At 41.2% G+C, this 17,573-nt stretch overlaps 1 protein-coding gene across 6 annotated transcripts in view; it reads left to right on the top strand.

Annotated features, from left to right (window-relative positions):
• Positions 1-17,573, top strand: part of palld (palladin, cytoskeletal associated protein) — a 60,205-nt gene that overhangs the window by 3,125 nt on the left and 39,507 nt on the right. For 5 of the 6 annotated variants that reach the window (XM_037114483.1, XM_037114484.1, XM_037114485.1 and 2 more), the window contains exon 3: positions 1,593-2,591. In XM_037114483.1, the coding sequence (XP_036970378.1) occupies positions 1,594-2,591 (998 nt within the window). In that variant the 5' untranslated portion in view covers position 1,593. Of the gene's footprint in view, positions 1-1,592; positions 2,592-16,016; positions 16,147-17,573 lie in introns of those variants that run through there. The other variant, XM_037114486.1, reaches the window with a different exon arrangement.

Below are 17,573 nucleotides of genomic sequence, written 5' to 3'. Positions count from 1 at the left end.
ACATAGTCCGGCTTCATCTCGTCTGTTGAATGCTTTAACCCAGCAACTGTTTGTGCATGACCCCTTGTACCTGTGTGTGTTTGAAGGCAGTAGTTTCTTTCCTCAGCTCAGGGTGGGTTAGTTTGTGCTGCTGCTGTGAAACATAGCCCAGGAGATTAAAAATAACAACAGCTGGTCATCAGGACGCCATGAGGCACTGAGTGTCACACTGCGTCATGCGTGTATCTACACCAACAGCTTCACAACATGCTATACATCTAGAGTCAAGGTGTAGCGTGACAGAACACAGAGGTAGTAGAACTGTTTTAAACTACAAGTGCGTGTGACCTAGTTTGATTTATAAACTAGTATGTATGGATGCATTGTGACATAAATGTACAGTGCATACTAAACACTATGTGCACATTTATATTTGGATTATGGTTTAAAATGTCCTGGCATCTGTGTGAAGACTCTCCATCTCTTGTTAACAAAATGATACAGCTTTAATGAGGAAAAATGTCAAACTTTTATGGTACAACATATTGACATTCAGCATCAATAAGTTATTTTAACTGCAGTACATTCTGTATATTGTTGGGTATGACATCACTTGACTGCTGCAACTGTAGACCTACTCTCCGTAGAGTATCAGTATTTAAATCCAAGCTGAAAACATCACTGCATTAATCGATTAATTAAGTGTGTGTTTTAGAGGCTATTAGCTTTTCTCCACTCATAACATTGTAAGCGAGAGTGGTATTCAGTAGAGCACATACCTTCAACAAGGCCAGCCACCTAGATATGAATGTTACAATTTGCCATTTTATAGACAAGATGATAAACTCACTACTCATTAAAAGCAACCATTGGATCCATCAGAAATGAAAATATTCTAAATTTTCTTGCCATGATATGGAATTAAGAATGTGTGAAGTGAGTGGAGCTGGAATTAATGATTATTTTCTTTCCCATAAATAATTTTCATGAAATCATTTCCATTTTCACATTTATCTGACTATAGATTGTCAATTAATGGGGGAAATTCTCATCAGAATTTCCCAGAGTGACATCTTCAAATTGCTCCCTTTGTCCAAAACCCATCAACAGTCCAAAACCCAAAGAACCTTCATTTACGATCATACATAACAAAGAAAATCAGTAAATCCTGACATTTAAGATGCTGGAACCCACAAATGTTTGACATTTAAAAAAATGACTGAAACAAATATGAATTTATCCAAATAGTTGGTTAGTTATCTTTAGTGGTGAGTACGCCAAAGAACAGTGGGGTAAAGAGGGTAAAGAGTGATGGGATACATTGTCCTGTTTGAAAAACAGTGAGAAAGAAATGCCAGTCATGTTCACCATGACCTCAGTTAAAGCCTTTGCTAATACCCACCAACTGTGTCCAGACAGCACCAGCCTGAGTCATCCTGCCGGCTATGGCTGCGAGAGCAGATGAGCCAGTATTGTGAAGTCTATATTTTAAGCTTGACTCCTCTTGTTTGTAATTTTCCTTTCAACTGATAGTTATCTCATGTACACAGTGTAAACTGTAGTGTCTACACTGTAAATGTGTGTAATTAGCTTGTTGTGAATGTGTATTTCAGGATGCAGGACGGGAGTTGGAATCAGCCGCTCCCCATTTCTCTGCTGCTGAAGGACCCGGCAGGAGGCAGATCTTTGGAGGGCGATGGAGGGATGTTTTCTGAAGCGTCCTCTGATGGGGAACTCTACCTGGACTCAGTGACAGAGCTGGATTCTGGAGATGGAGACTTTGCAGATCTTACTGCCTTCTTAAGTGCAGACGAGATAAACCATAGCCTGGACCTGGCCCGAGAGGCCTTTGGTGACCAAGTTGAATCTGAAGATCCAGGCCCCTCTAATCCTACGCCCCAGGAGCAGGCTCTCCAACATGTCCAATCTCTTCTTTTGCCCCCCCAGACTACTGAAAACCTCACCACAAGCTCAAAACTGCAGCATCAGACCAAATCCCCCTACACAGATGACAGTGTAGCAGTTGAAGCCTCATCCAGCCATAATGTACCCCTCAGTAAACCTGTACAAGTGTCCAGTGAGGCTCCATCCTCTTCTGAGAAGGTTGTCCGCCACAAACCAGTCCAGCCAGTGTATAAGATGGATAAACCCCGGCTGCTTCATGAAGGCCTGGAGCTTAACGATCGAGCAGGTTCAGCCACAGAGTTCTGTAGCCGAGCTGCCACATTCATCGAGGAGCTGTCATCCATCTTCAAAGGCTCTGCTCACCTGGAGCCACAGGTGGAGGAGGACTCTTCCTCTCCTGACAGTGGCTACTTGTCCCCGAGGAGTCGGCGACCAGTCCCTCAGGGTTCTGCCTCTGTTCCCTCTGTGCCTCCCAGCCAACAGGAGCAGGCACAGTACAGTCAGCCGGCAATGAGCATGGAGCCTCAGCCGGAAGGCCCGTTGGGAGTGGCAGCTTCTGCGAGGTACCAACACTCTGGAGCTCCAGCCTCACATGGACTGCTGTCTCCTCCTTGTTTCCTCCAGAAGCTGAAGAGTCAGGAGGTGGCAGAAGGAAGCCCCATTCGCCTGGAGTGCAGAGTCACAGGAAACCCCCAGCCGCTGGTCAGGTAAGGAAAATGCACTTTAAGAAGTTCTCATCCACATTTGTTCAAAAGGTTTAAGGTTTGGCCTTAAACATATGACTTTTTTACCCTGGGCTAGGGTAAAAATGATTCTTATTGGTGAATTTCATTATTCTAAACATCATCTTGTTTTCAGTTTAAGGGTGAACATCATGTGATTTCACAGAGAGTGTTTGGAAATTAAGTAATGGTATCTTCAGCCAGCATTTAACAGCAAATACCCACAATTGATTCTCTAAGATATTGGCTTGACAAAGAGCATGACTAGTCAAGGAATATATTTTTTGTTTTCCATGGACTTTATAGACTTGATAGAGTTGTTGACATCAGTATTCTTCCATAAACACCTTTGTTATTGCATGTGCGCTGTAATATGAGTCCTGCTATCTTCTCAGTTACTGAAAAGCATAAACAGCAAAAGTTGGCCACAATAAAGTGGTTGGTGCTGCCAGTGGTGAGCCAAGTAATTTTCATCTTGATTAAAGGGTCAGTCCACATAAATTATACATAAAGACAGAAAAAAATTTCTAACCACTGGTGGTATCTAGTCAAGCCGAGTGTTTTTTGGTGGTTTTCTATGGGTTTTATCTTTATAATGGAGGTGAATGTAACTTAAATTTAAACTTAAATACTATCAAGAGTATTCAAAAGATTGTTTTTGGAACTCCTGAATTATTTTTTTAATTTTTCTTTTTCTTTTTCTTAAACCAAATTTCATTCACCTCCATTGTATTCAGAGGGAGTTAGAGATTTCATAGATGAAACCCAGAATGGCTTGATGCCACCAGGGGCAGGTACAAAGAAAATCAGTGTTTTCGTAATTGAAGTGAAGTTTTTCAGTACCTGTTGAAGCAAAGTCATACACAGGTCAGGAACTGTAAGCCTCTGTGCTATCATTCAGAGTTCCAAGACAGACATTGAATGAACATGATGTGAGAACAAGCTGACCTGCAGTGTATGAACAGACCTTTATGTCACAGTGTGGGTGATGTTGACCAGACCGGGCTTCAGGATTCAGCCTGGCTGGCTTGCCTGTTAGCGATAAGGTGGGCGAGGTGGTAGGCGACCAGGAGGTGAGAGTTACTCGTGTTGACAAGCCGAGCACCTGGTTTCAGGTTCGGAGGGGACTTCCACTCTGTGTAAGCACATTTGTCCTTTGGTACCTGAGCCAGTTAAAGCAGGGGTACTGTCGAATTTATGCCTACATGAACTGCCCCTGGCTTTTTGCACCGGTTCAAACTAAAAATACACTCTTCTCTTGTTTCTAGGGATGTCTGCCTCACACCTCGGTCAACACGCTTGTTGTTTACTATTGAGACATACCTGTGCTAATTAAAGTAGCAATCTATTTGAATATGATGATTTCAGGGCTGTTGAAATGGCCTCTGCAGTGTGTGTCTACTCCTGATAGTTCAGCTCCTGAATTTCAGGCAGTGTATCCACTTGTTGCAATTCACTGACTTATTATAAAATTAAAAATCAGTGTATCAGGCCGCACTATTACGCACAGTTGGAACATTTGGATATCATCAACTTATGCGCATTTCCCTGACACATTTGGTACCTTTTTAGACCTTGTGGTCTTCGCTAGAATTTATGTGGGTTTGATCAGTCCTCCTGTTGTCTGAGATTATAATAATGAACCCTCCAAAGGGTCCGATAGAGCTAAAATACATGTGGGTTTTTTTTGGTAAAGTCAGTGACCTGGGAAGCATATCTCCCTCGTAGACTGTGAGGGGCCTCTTCAGTGGCTGTATAAATAGTCTTCAGGCCAACAGGAGACAGGCACAGGAATGCAGGCAATGCAATGACGAGGCGTTTTCAGTCACCACACTCCACATCTCCCCACACCTTCTTGGGGAATATGAAGGTGGTGTGTAGCATGTTTAATCACAAGGAAACGGGATAACTCATACAGTGTGGGTAATACTGACGTTTCAAAACAGAGGAAGTGAATGGAAAGTTGAGAGAAGTCAAGTAGAGAAGTAAAAATGGAATACTTGACCTTTTACCCCTATAATTGTGTAACCTGTGCATAGCTTACAAAAAAGGATATGACCTTAATGCTGCTGAAAGTGAATTCAGATGTTGTTGCAGGATGAGGTGGCAGTATTGTTGAACTGAGCAGATCTGTACAGACGTTTTTCTTGTTGGACTGAGTGTTTGGCGGCTGTGAATGTTCTGTCATTGACTTGCTCTCGGTATTGTCTGTGCCTGAAAGAGTGCTGTCACTTCCGGTGTTAGCTATTGATTGTGGACACTAGATGGCAGCAAATTATGTTTTATTTAGAATATCTTCTTCTGTGTAATGAAGGAGGAACGTTGCAGAAATGGTGTATCATCTGTTTCTGTGCTGTGATCTCATATTCTAGGCTAATTAAACACCTGAAGCCAGTACTTTCTTTGCTGCATATGACTCTAACTATAAATACATGTGGAAAAATGCCCAAACCCTCTTAATATGTTGCTATTTAAAACACTCACATGTCTGAATCCTTTACTTGTAGAGCTTCTTGCTGAAATACCAGCTGGACTTGACTCACTTTATGCTGTGCATGTGTGTGTGGACGTTATTTTCTCGTGGATATATTCGTGTTTCACTGGACAGTTAAACTTCCCATATTGAAAAAAATCAGATCCCCATGCCTTCTTTTGTGTTCAAACCAGGTCTAGGGGATGTAAAAATACTATTAAAAGATCAAAATGCTCAATCCACAATGAATCCACACAGCCTGTATTCAGAAACTGACCTTAAATGAGCTGTCAGGACTTTTTAAGGTTGTGATGTCACAGCTATGTCACTGCACCCCGAACGGCCGTGTTCACAGATAGAGATAGATGTGGAAATACAGTGGGTGAGGCCTGCTCAGACTTGCAAGAGCTGACCAATCAGGCTTTTTAGGGGAGGGACCTCAAAGAGACAGGCACTAAAACAATGTGTTCAAGGAGAAAGTGAATAGAGGTGCTGCAGCACTGGACAGTAAGAGGAAAATAATGTGTCTTTGAACATTAAAGCATTTACATTTTTCCTAGTAAACACCAGTGAACCTGAAAATTAGCCTAATATGAGGCCTTTATTTATCTTCCATCTAACTTTTTTTTCTCATTCCAACCTATTCTTCATTGTTTTAGTGAAAATGTACAGCAATTCAATTCATATTTCTTATTGGGCTTCACCTTTTAGACAGTTGGTAGTCCAGACAGGTAACACTCCTTCTAACAGCACCTTCTCGTTCTCTCCGTCTAATGAGTTGGTGCTGAGCTAATGCCAGCATTTTGCACGGCCAGTGAAAGAGACATTCCTGGTGGTTGGGTGGTTGGGTGCTGGGTGCGGTCTTCTGTGGTCAGCCACAATTTGTCTCGGCCAGAGAGTCTTACGGTGCTGAACGCCTGGTATTCTTCACTATGTCTTCATGCTCCTCACACACAATGTCTTATGCAATGCTGTTTGTAATAATGCATCTCTGGGATTGGGATGAATGTATGTTATATCCTTGTGGGAACCACTTTGTGAATTTCTGCAGTCTGAGCTCATTTTGGCCTTTCCTTACTTCTTCAAGGGGCTAGTTTAGGATTATGATCTTATTGGCATGAGAGCAGAGGGAATGTATGCAGTCTGTGTAAGACCCTTGTGTGTCTGTGTTAGTGTGGTTAAAAAGAGCATTTCTAAACAAAATTGATGGTGTGAGGTCTGCTTGTGCATAACACCAAACATGCTGCGGGTGCATGATGACTGATCCCTCGCTAGTTCAATGCATTGCAAAGCAGACATCGACAATCCATCTCCAATTGTGGCATGCTCAGAGAGCTATTTTAGGCATTTTGTCTGATGCTCTTCCATGTCATTACCCTAACTGCCTGCTGTGCAAACAAGGCATTTGAAAACTTGACTTGGAGTTGAATGAAGGGAGATGGGCAGTTACGGTAGAGAGCAGCCACGGCTTCTCGGTTTCAAGCGAACACACAAAACCACAGGGGAAACTTTTGGAAGATGAGAGGCCGCCGATGAATGTTGCTAAGAAATCTACACAAGGCGGTGTCTCCAACATCTGGACAAGGCTACGTTCCATAGATTGATGATGGAATTTGTTGTCAAACATTGATCCTTTGCACTCCAACAAACGTACCATGTTTGAGCTAATATTGACTGACAGGATCATAGACAACAGCAGACACACAGATGTAAGAGGACACACAAACATGTAGTCCAAGTATTTTGCAGATTGTCTGTCTTTCCTAAATAGTCCCATTTTATTCTCTGTGGTGAAAGAAATTCTTAGACAAGGTTCATTCCTAGAAACCAAACCACTTGGTCAAACTGTGAAATATTCATCCCTCTACTGCCAGAAGGGCAAAATCACACTAATTAGATTCTTTAAAAAATACTTTTGTGTTTTTTAATTTGTTTTTTAAAAAAAAGTCCCACAGTTTGTAATCTGGTTTTATATATCTTTTTAGATTTTGTTTATGGACATGCAAGGGCAATGCACCATAACCTTTGAAGTTCTTGTTATTGAATATTTATAATTAACTAATGTTGGGTATAGATGAAGTTTCACTGATGGATATCATTTTACTCATTTCAGTTTCTCAAAAGTTATTGGGATATCGTTTGTCAATATTAATTTGTGGCCAAAAATGATGAAAGAAATCTGATCTGAAGAAGAATCATGAATAAGAAACACAAACAATAAATTACAGATATGCAAGCCTTGGTTGCTGTCGTAAAGTCAATTGCCAACCTTTTTATTAAATAGTGATAGATATACAAATCCAGGACCAGGTTGGTGGCAGATACTCAAATAATTATCGAGTCTTGTGTTTCTCTTGTCTGATCCAATGTTCAGTGTCAATATAATTGTAAATGTTAGATATGATTACACTTTTTCATGTCCAATGCCTACAAAGTATTTGGGAGAAAAGATTATGATATTGATACGTCTGCCGATAAAAACATTTGCAGTGATCCCTCAAATGTGGCTGTCAAACACGAATGTATAGTATATAAAAGAGGCAGGATATTTCAGAGTTTAACCATAAGCTTTATTATGAAATCAGTACACTAAAACACTGGGAATTTAAAGGTACCACAAGGAACTTTTCACTGGTTATGAAACAGTCTCAGTTTAAGAGTAATGCCTCTATATGACCAACATAAGCAAACATCATCATCAGATTCAGATCCAGGAGATTGACTATTTCTAGGCAATGACTTATCCAGGTCAAAAAAGTCAGAAAATTAAAACTTTTTTTCATGGTCAATTGCTGAAATCGAATTGAGGAATCTCACAGCCTGAGGAAAGAAGCTGCTCTGTAGTTCAGTAGTACACCACTGCAACAGAGTTTACTTAGTTTCACGGTCATATTACAGTTATTGATCTTACATAACCACAGGGATACATTACCTCATACTCATGCATCCTACAAAAGCCTTGTTTGAATATTAAAATAGGATTGCATTTGTTTTCACAGAATATGCATGCTCAAGCCTAATCAAGACCTTTGGACACGAGGTAGTACCAACACCATTGCTTTTGTCCAGAATCCACAAAGATGAAAGTTCCTTATAGTATCTTTAAATTCATCACTTGTGAAGAGTAAGCATTTCATGTCAATGAAACATAGTCATGTTAAGGAAGTCCCAAGACATTAAATTATAATGATTTCTAATAAGTTTGGTGTCTTGTTCAGGCAAACGTTTTAGTTTCACAGTTAGTTTTATCTCATAGACTCTTTGAACCTACACTGAGCTCTTACACTTTGGTACACAGATAAGTGAAAGATTGAAGTTTGGCCTACAGTACCAGCCTTGTTGTTGCAGAAGTAGTCACACAGTCACAGAAGCCCTTCCTCCCACATTGTGTGAAACAGACTTGGTATGAGGTCATAGCAGGTGACCCACTGCTGACTCATGACGAAGCCTGACTGTAATGCTGACTGTTTGGCCTGTTTCAGGAAGGCCGTAATTTTAAATTCTCCCTCATGGGCTCATTTGATCTCTGCAGGAGGAGGAGGGGGGGAGGAAAAGGCCCTGGTATTTTTATACCTGCTTTTTCTGAATTTTTGCAAGCATGATGTCATTTCATATTTAAGCCCAGAATAATGAGTGAGTCTGGCGTGGCTCTGGGGGTGCACTCATACTTCAAATTAATACTACATGGGGACTATTTGACAGAAGCTTAACATTCCTGAAACGTGAAAACATTTAAGAGGGTGTAACTTGCGGATACTGTATGGAGATTTCACAAGATGCTGTGAGGTAGTCAGTTTGACGTATTATTTAGGTCTCACTGTGCTGATAACTGAACTGTGTTCATTACTGTGTCTGTGTACAAAGCTGTGTATCAGACATGATACATGTGAGCTTGTGCACCGAAGGCAGCCAAAGAATTTCTTTAAGCAACCATAAATAAATAAAGAAACTATCAACTCATCTATATAACCACTGAACATCAGGCTACATACCAGTCACTGCCAAATCTGGCCTACTGCAGACGATACCCATGAACACATTGAGATATCAGCAGTAAAATATTTAGATGGACACACGTCAGTGCTATTCCTCAGCGCTACGTTAATGGTAGTAGTGACGAATGACCCTGTACTGTCTGAGCCTCAACGGTGGCCCCTGACCCTTGTTTGGCCTGGAGACAGAGTGTGAAGTTTCACTCAAAGAGGTGAAACTTTTCCTGCTCCTTCTCTGGCCTCAAAGTCTAGGAGGCTCCTGACCTTGACCCTTTATCACATAAATTCACACAAATCCCATTATTCTATTTGTAAAACCAGCTATTTTACACATGTTTGCTGCATGTTTTGCAACTGTGGAAATACAGTACGTTAAAGCTCTGGTCAATTATCTTAAATTGTGACGTGTTCAATCAATCAGTCTTGACTAGAAAGTTAAAAACATTCAATAGTGGAGTATAGCTATGTACATTAACAGAGGTAATATTTCTACATACAACTGTCAAAAGAAGACTAAACCTTCACTTAGTTGAGTTGTGTACTCATTTTAATGTTGTGTTTAGTTTGGTCACCTCATGTTATAACTTTGGTGAAAAACATCAGATGATACGTCAGAGAGTGAGGAAGAAAGTCGGCAAACAGAACTGAACATGACACAATAAAACTTTTAAACATCACCTTGTGTGTGAACATTTCTGCCTGAGTCTTGTAGGTCCATTTTCACCAGTAATGTTGATTTATTAACAATGACAACAACAATTTCCATATTTCTATACAGAACTTTTACTTGCAATGGGGCACATTCACAGAGTGGTATCTCTTTTGCTAAATGACATTATAGATGTGTTGGGTAGAACAAAGCTACACAGGATTCAATTGAAGTCTTTTGTACAACTTTATCTTCAGTATTTAACCGTAGTTTACAGAGAGTAGGTGTTACAGATACTAGATGGATGTTAGTGTAAATCTATTAGATTTCCAGCTGTTAAAGAGAATAACCCTCTTACAATGTTAGCTCTGTGCATGGATCATACTCACAGCCAAAATAATTCTGGGCTCACTGACAGCACCATGTTGAAATCACATTTATCCCTTAGTGGGAGAGTCCTGAGCACCATGAAAATGGATTTGCCACTGTTCTTGGTTTTTATTTTAAGCCTAAAAATGTATAACAACGTTATTTGGACTTACTATATGAGAAAGAATGTTGTCATCAGGGTCAATGTAATGCTACTAAACTAAACAATCAGTCGAGAAAGAGTTAAATAAGACAGGGAGTATTGTAAGAGTAGAGGGGGAATGAGATTTGTCCAGAGTTATATAAGTGGATCAGTGACAGTTGAAGAAGTGGAATACCGGATTTAATATGAAGCATGTCTGTTGCGGACAAAGGCGGCAGTCATGCATGGCAGGAGGATGGTAATCCAAGACAAGTTCAACAGGAGGATGGGCAGAGGGCACTCCATAAATCTTTACTCCGTACTAAAGCCTCTCCTCCACACAGTGTCAGCCGACTTGTTTGACCCCATCAGTAAACACACACACACTTAGCATCATCATTTAGCATCTACAACAGACCTTGCATGGTCAGTGACCCATGAACGCTCAAGCTGCTTTCAGTCAGATCACAACAGCTCAAATTTCTGGGTCTTCACTACAAATATGTCACCAAAGGTTTGACTATTTTATGTAGCGTGGAGCGTGCACAGGTACACATTAGTTGAAAGGATAACTCCACTATTTTCCTCAGTGTTTTTACAGATGTTGTGGAGTGCTACTGCAAATGTGAAAAAAGGAATATAAAGCCTTTTGTGGCTGCATGTAATCAGACAAACTGCCTTCAATGATTTGCGTTGTGGGTAATGTAGGCACCAGGTTTTGAAAAGCAGTCCACTGTTCAAGTATTGGACTCCTACACCACTGTTGGGCCCATTATTGACTGTTAATAAATAAATGATAAGAATCAATACAGCAGAATCAGATATATCACCTTTTTTACTACACACCTTGTTCTTTCTTTTCAAAATCTGTCGCTGTATTACTCACAATGCAGTTTAACAACAAAGTGACATCACTGGAGGCCATTTATGAGTTCATCTAGAGCCACATAAGGTTTGTATACACATTTTACATGTGCATAAGTACCCCCAAGACCTGTAAACTCTTTATAGGATAAAAGTTACATTTTAAAAAAAAGGAAGAACTCAGTTGTTATCTACTCGCCCCCATGCCCATCGAAACTCAGGCGAAGTGTCATAGTTCCCAAACCTTTTCTGAGGCTTCACAGCAAAACAGCATGGCAGCAGTCTCCTAAACAACTGAAGTAGACTTGTTTGTGAAAAGTAAAAAAGCAACAACAAAAAAATACATAATATGGCTCCATACAGTTCATTCAAAGTAATCCAAATCACTGGAAACCCCAAGATCCCAAATTGATTTGAAAAGACATTATTTATTCTCTTAAGGGGATATGCAATCAATTCAGACGTGCATACAAAAGCTTTTAGCTTTTTAAATCAATTTGGGATGTCTGGCTTCTTTAGACTTGGCTTATGCTGTTTAATTCCAGTTCCCCGTCCACCTACTTGACCACAAAACTTCACCCGAATTTCTGTCGGTAGGGGTGTGTAATAATAGATGATGAGATAACATTTTCATTTCTGGCTTCACTTATCCTTTAATGTGTAAAATTGTTGGACTTACCCTTTAAGCGTGGGCAGGGTGTCAGAGATCTGTCAATGGTGATGCTGACAGTAGCAAGCACTCCTCTGAGACACTGGAGTGTAGTCTGTCCCATTTGTAGTTTTGAGTCATCCAGGCCTCGGGCTCTGCTCCACAGCTGGGCTGTGAACAGTAAGCACCGGGCTGCATTCCTCTGTTCACCTGTTAAATGGCTCTCTGCTATTCATCATGCTTGATAAGGCATGGCCATTAGATTCAGCTTACAGTAATCTGCCTTTTGATGAGATATTTCAGGCTGTTATTTTTCCTGGATGTCGGATTCCTGTGTGGCTGCCAAAGAGCTGTGTTTGAAGTGGAGCCCGATTCAATTATGTATCTTTGACGATACTGAAGCGGTGGAATTCAGTGTGTCCTGTTGTGTTTCTTTGTGTGTTTTGAAAGTTTTGGAAATAGCAGCATTTTAAAACTGTAAAAATGTGTGTCCATGTGTTTGACTGTGTGTTGTGCGCAAATCAGACTCTGCGCAGGGATACTTGTTTTATGAGCAGACGAGAGGTCAGATGGGACTCGTAAAAACAAGCTAGAGTCTTCCTTCCCATGTACATGTGGCAGAATAACAGCTGTGTGAATGTTAAACTGTCTCACATAGAAACTCAAGATATGCATCTTTGTTCCTCAGTCTCCCCATGTTTATATTTTGCATATCACTTGAATGAAACACCCTCTTTCAGTTTGGTGCTGAGGCTCCTGACATCATGGGGAGAGACAGTTTGAGACGGGGGTCTGCAGGATTTGGTTTCATACGGAGGAATGGGTTGGAGCAAGAGAGGAAGGTGCTCCATGCACAGCTCATGTGTGTCTGATCGGAGCACAGATCCAAGTCCATAAATTCGGAGTGTGGAGGAGAGGTCGTGGAGTTCAATCCCTGACTGCAGCAACTTCCGCCGATTGCCTCGAACGCTATTTCTCTTCTTTTGTTGGCAGAAGTTTCACAGTAATTTGTTGTCTCTTTCAGCCTTCAACACAACACAATTACAGGGTGCACTGAGTTCAGTATCTTATCAGCATGTTGCTCACTACCTCCGTCATCAAACTGACTATTTCAGACTGGCTACAATTTGGCTTTACGAGTGAAAATGTCAGTGTTGTGGTGCTGTACCCACGCACACACCAGGAGAGGTGGTCTGGCTGTCATGGAAGCAGATATTTTTGTATGCATGTGTGTTTGCATGTTTGTGGCAAGTTCGTGGGTGGCTGGTTGAAGGGGGATTATGCACATTTGTTTGTTACGGTATATATTTACTTGTCTGGGATTAACAAAACTATGCCTCTTCCTATTCATAAAGAGTCAGAAGTTGCACCTGGTTGATGTAATCAACAGGATGTCAGCTGTGACAGGACAGAGCAACTATAAGAAAGATGGTATGGTAGTAGATAGTAAGTCTTTGAAAGATATAGCTGTAAATGAGGTTACTTAGAGTGCAACCGCACATGTGACCATAGATGCGCTCAGCCATTGCATTAACTCCATCTAATTGTTGTTCCCAGAAAGTTATGATACATACCTAAAATTAGCGTGGACACAGACAGTTATGTGGTTTGTCTCCAGCTGTAATTACTCAGTGGCAGGAAGATCGATGACTGTGGCTGTGGAGAAAGAGGTTAGAATTTTTTCTAATTGATGGAATTTCGAGCACAACATGTGATGTAAACATCCTCTTTTAGTTTAGGTGCAATTACATATGTAGAAACCTACTGCAGCTTGTATGCTTGAGGAAATGTTTAATTTAGCCACCAGTTAGAATTAAACTCATTCATACACACAGGTACTTTTACAGCATCACTTTTACTAGGCTCAGGGGTTGTGTGTGCTGTAGACATGTAACCTACGTGTATCAACAGCACTAAAACAATGTTAACTTTGTTTCACCATCATTGTGTTAGAGTGTGTATCTCACAAAGCCACAAATAGACATATTAGCTCATTGTTAAGCATCCTGCAAAGAGTTGTGTTTAAAAAAAGAAAGAAAATTAAAAGAAAAATACACTGAAAAATTAGTTGGGTCTCTCTTTCACTCATTTCCAAATCAAATATACAAGCTAGCCAGGTGGAGATCTTTTATGATGAGAGGCGGTGACGCTAATACTGCTGTTGTCCACAGGTGCCGCCAGAATGAACAAAACAAAAAAACTGTTTCTCTCAATAATAGTGAACCAGTGAGCGATCTGATCTTGTTGGCCATCAGTCCAATTCTACTTCATGTTGGTGTTTAGATACGTGAGCTCATTTATTTCATACGGCTGATATGTTTAAATTTGGGCTCTTCTGGACGTTGTAATTGTTGGTTTTCCTGTTGGATTTATTTGACAGTTGGGAGGATATATTGTCCTCACAGTATGACATCATGAGAGGACATCTCCGTCTTTGTTTTTGTTAGTGTCGTTCAGTCTCCTTGGAGCACAAAACAGAGGTTGCCTTGACAACAGGCCCCATTTTTGTTGTGACATCAACTGACCCTTGAAAGACTCACTGAAACAGCTAAATAATGTGCGGAAGTGGGCGTCTGATTGAATATGTATGAATGTTTGGTTGTTTTGCAGTTTGACTGGTAAATGATGTTTCATTACTGAGTGTATGTGTGTGAATGCTGCACCTGTGTGTGTATTTGTGTGTTTATAAACCCAGCATGTTGCTTCGTGGGAGGAATATCTTTATTCTTGTTGACTCATATTTTGGAAAGCTGCTTCCACATTTCTATTGTTATTTATTTATTCAGGTCAGACAAAACAGTTAGCCTGAGAGGGCGGCTGTCAGTCTTTCGGTAATTAATGGGAACATCCAGAGACCGTAAAAGTTCTTCCTCTTATTAACCCATGTTTTATAGTCTTGCAGGGGAAGTACGGTGCTTTTCATGTTGTTATCGCTACAAATAAGAGGGTTTTTTTCACCGACGAAAAGAATTTGAATAAAAGAACCACATGATTACAGTGTGTGCCACCAGGACAGGACATTGTTTGTGTGCGTTCTTCTCACCGTAGACTTTTACGTTGCAAAACCTCACACGGCAGCAGACCTAGTAACAAGCACCACAAATAATCCCATCTGCTTCGTCCCAGCGGTAGTTCTCTCAGGCTCTTCGTTGACAGCGACTAAAATATCGCTGTTAGAGCCTGAAGAGCCTGAGCCCCCGCAGAGAGTGAAACACACCACACCCTTTCATTCTGCTGTGCGTCTGACATCAACCTTCTGGCTCTAAACGAACCGCAAATACCAGATTTATATTTGCTGACCGATGTGGATATGGAGTGTTTGCGATTATTATACGGCGGTCAGTGTGTGTGTGTGTGTGTGTGTGTGTGTGTGTGTGTGTGTGTGTGTGTGTGTGTGTGTGTGTGTGTTTGTGTGTGTGTGTGTGTGTGTGTGTGTGCGTGTGTGTGTGTGTGTAAAAAGCACGACCAGTCACAGTAGCCACAGACATTTGTCTTGTGCATGCCAGGTGCTGCCAACTCAAAGTGGTCTATTTAGATCCTGACTTATCCGAGCTATTTTGGTTCAGGCCAAACTGGGCTTTTTAAATGGCCCACTTAGTTCTGGCGTTTGGGATTTATTAAGTCAGAGCCAGTTTATTTAGTGCCCTCTCTTTTTGTGTCACACTGTAGTGCCTACTGTAGCTGTCATCCTTTATTTTTTTCATGATCCCCCCCCCGTCCTGCAGTCACAGATTAGAGGCCCAGAGGTTTCCATCGTGACTGGGTCGCTTGGCTGCAGCCCAGGGTTCTCTGTGGGGCTTTTGATAGTCAGCAGACTGTGGCCTGGACTTGTATAGGGGCAGAAAAAAGCAAGTTTTGTTATTTGTTTGGGAGACAAAATCCACAAAGAAACAGCTAGAACATCGCTGGCCTCTAATCAGCTTGTTTAAATGTTTGTAGGCCACAAAAGTATCGCACGAGAGGACGTGTACCTGTTCCCATGTGCGAGGGGGATTAGAGCTGCAGTGAGTTTGACTACGAAGGGTTGGAGTTTATCCTTGTAGTAAGGACGAGGAAAACATGGAGACAATCACACAACCACTGGAATTATATGAATGCTCCCACTGTGGGCTGCACTGAAACAGTTTTTGTCTCTTAAATGAGTCTTAAGTGTGTTTTTTCTGCTCCTCTGTCTTGTGTGGAATTTGGCAATTCGGGGCTGCTCCCTCCCTCTCAACCCTTCGCTCAGTCCGAGCGTTGTGTGTACATCTGACTGTGTGACTCAGAGTGGCAGTCCTGGTGTGAGAGTGTCAGCGGCTCAGTGCGTGTCATACTGTCAGGAGGAGAAGCTCTGTGTGCAGCTGAGATCAAGGAAATTATCAGTGACTTGGTTTAACTTAGTGGGAGCCGCACGGCAGCTCAGGTAAGGTTTGCTTGGTGATGTCATTTGCGGGTGTACTCAGGTGAAAATTGAGCTTACGTGGTTCATCTTGTCTATTTAATTGTCTAGACACATAGATTTTTACAAGCAAGATTAGCAGATTCGCCTTGAATTATAGCACAGTCATGTCTTTGATATCTCATTGTGCCTGGCTGAGGATTTAGTGCTGTTAGGAGAACAATGCTAACTTTTATTTCGTAAATACCGGTAGATAAAATTAGTTTTTGATCTCTGAAACAACGGGTGACGGACTGTGTGTACAGTAATTACTTGAATGGATGAATGAATGAATGGTTTATTGTTCGTAGTGAGCAAAAATATTTTTAAAAAATAAATTAAATGAATAAATTAAAGAGTTTACTGTTTACCTACTGGGCCTCAAAAAACAGGCTGAAATTAAATTGAGTATGTGTGTGTGTGAGTGTGTGTGTGCGTGAGTGCTGGTTGGGGCATCCCCATGAGTGCCGAGGTGTGTGCATTTGTAGCTCAGCTGCAGCTGTCACTATTTCAGTTGAGTGTGTGTGTGTTACTCTCTCTCTCTCTCTCTCTCTCTCTCTCTCTCTCTCTCTCTCTCTCTCTCCCCCTATTACTCACACGCACACACACACACGCGCGCACACACACACTCACCATCAATAAATCCTTCACTAAAGTTAAGTTTGTTGATTTAAACTGTAAGAACTGCACAAACACTATGAGAATTTGCTATAGTTGCAAATGATTCCCAGTAACCACAGTATGAATGTCACAATTTAAATTAATGCCCATGTTGATTCAGTATGGACCATTTGCCTTCTTGGCTTGGCTCACCCGCTCTCCTGTAATACATCAGTGGACAATGTTTGTTGATGGACAACACTTTGCCAGTGCAACCCACCCTCCCTCTTGGTTAAAATTCCTCAGAGAAAAATAACCATCTTTTCTTCCGGTCAGCAGAGCTGCGACTGTCATCTGCAGCTGTCCGCCGTCCGGAATATTCCAGTGAACTTTGACCCGTGATCCTGTGCCCCGATTAACAGAGCTCCATCACCAGATGGCTTCTGCTGCTTTATTAAGCTGCATTCCTGCATGTATCATCTTTAATCAAGACATTAGTGGTTGCATGCTTTTATGAGCACGTAGCAGAAGGCTTCAGCTAAGCACAGTCTCAAATCTGGCATGCTAATAATTCCTTTCTCTAAATGACACATTTAAACAAAATAGATTAGATGTTGAGAAATATGTACATAAACTGTAGCTTATTACAGGTCATGAACAGTGATTTAGCAATCCAGGGAGCACAAAACTGTTGAATACCAACACCTTCTCTCAGTAGTAAATCTATAATTTATTAAACTGAACAATACTACATATACACGTTTAATGTAACTACAGTCTGATATACTGACAATGTTGGACACTTGGTGCAA

This window comes from Acanthopagrus latus, chromosome 11 (assembly GCF_904848185.1).
Source record: "Acanthopagrus latus isolate v.2019 chromosome 11, fAcaLat1.1, whole genome shotgun sequence".
Taxonomy (NCBI): domain Eukaryota; kingdom Metazoa; phylum Chordata; class Actinopteri; order Spariformes; family Sparidae; genus Acanthopagrus; species Acanthopagrus latus.
The sequence above is the reverse complement of the archived record's forward strand: the minus strand, read 5'-3'. Positions and strand labels throughout refer to the sequence as shown.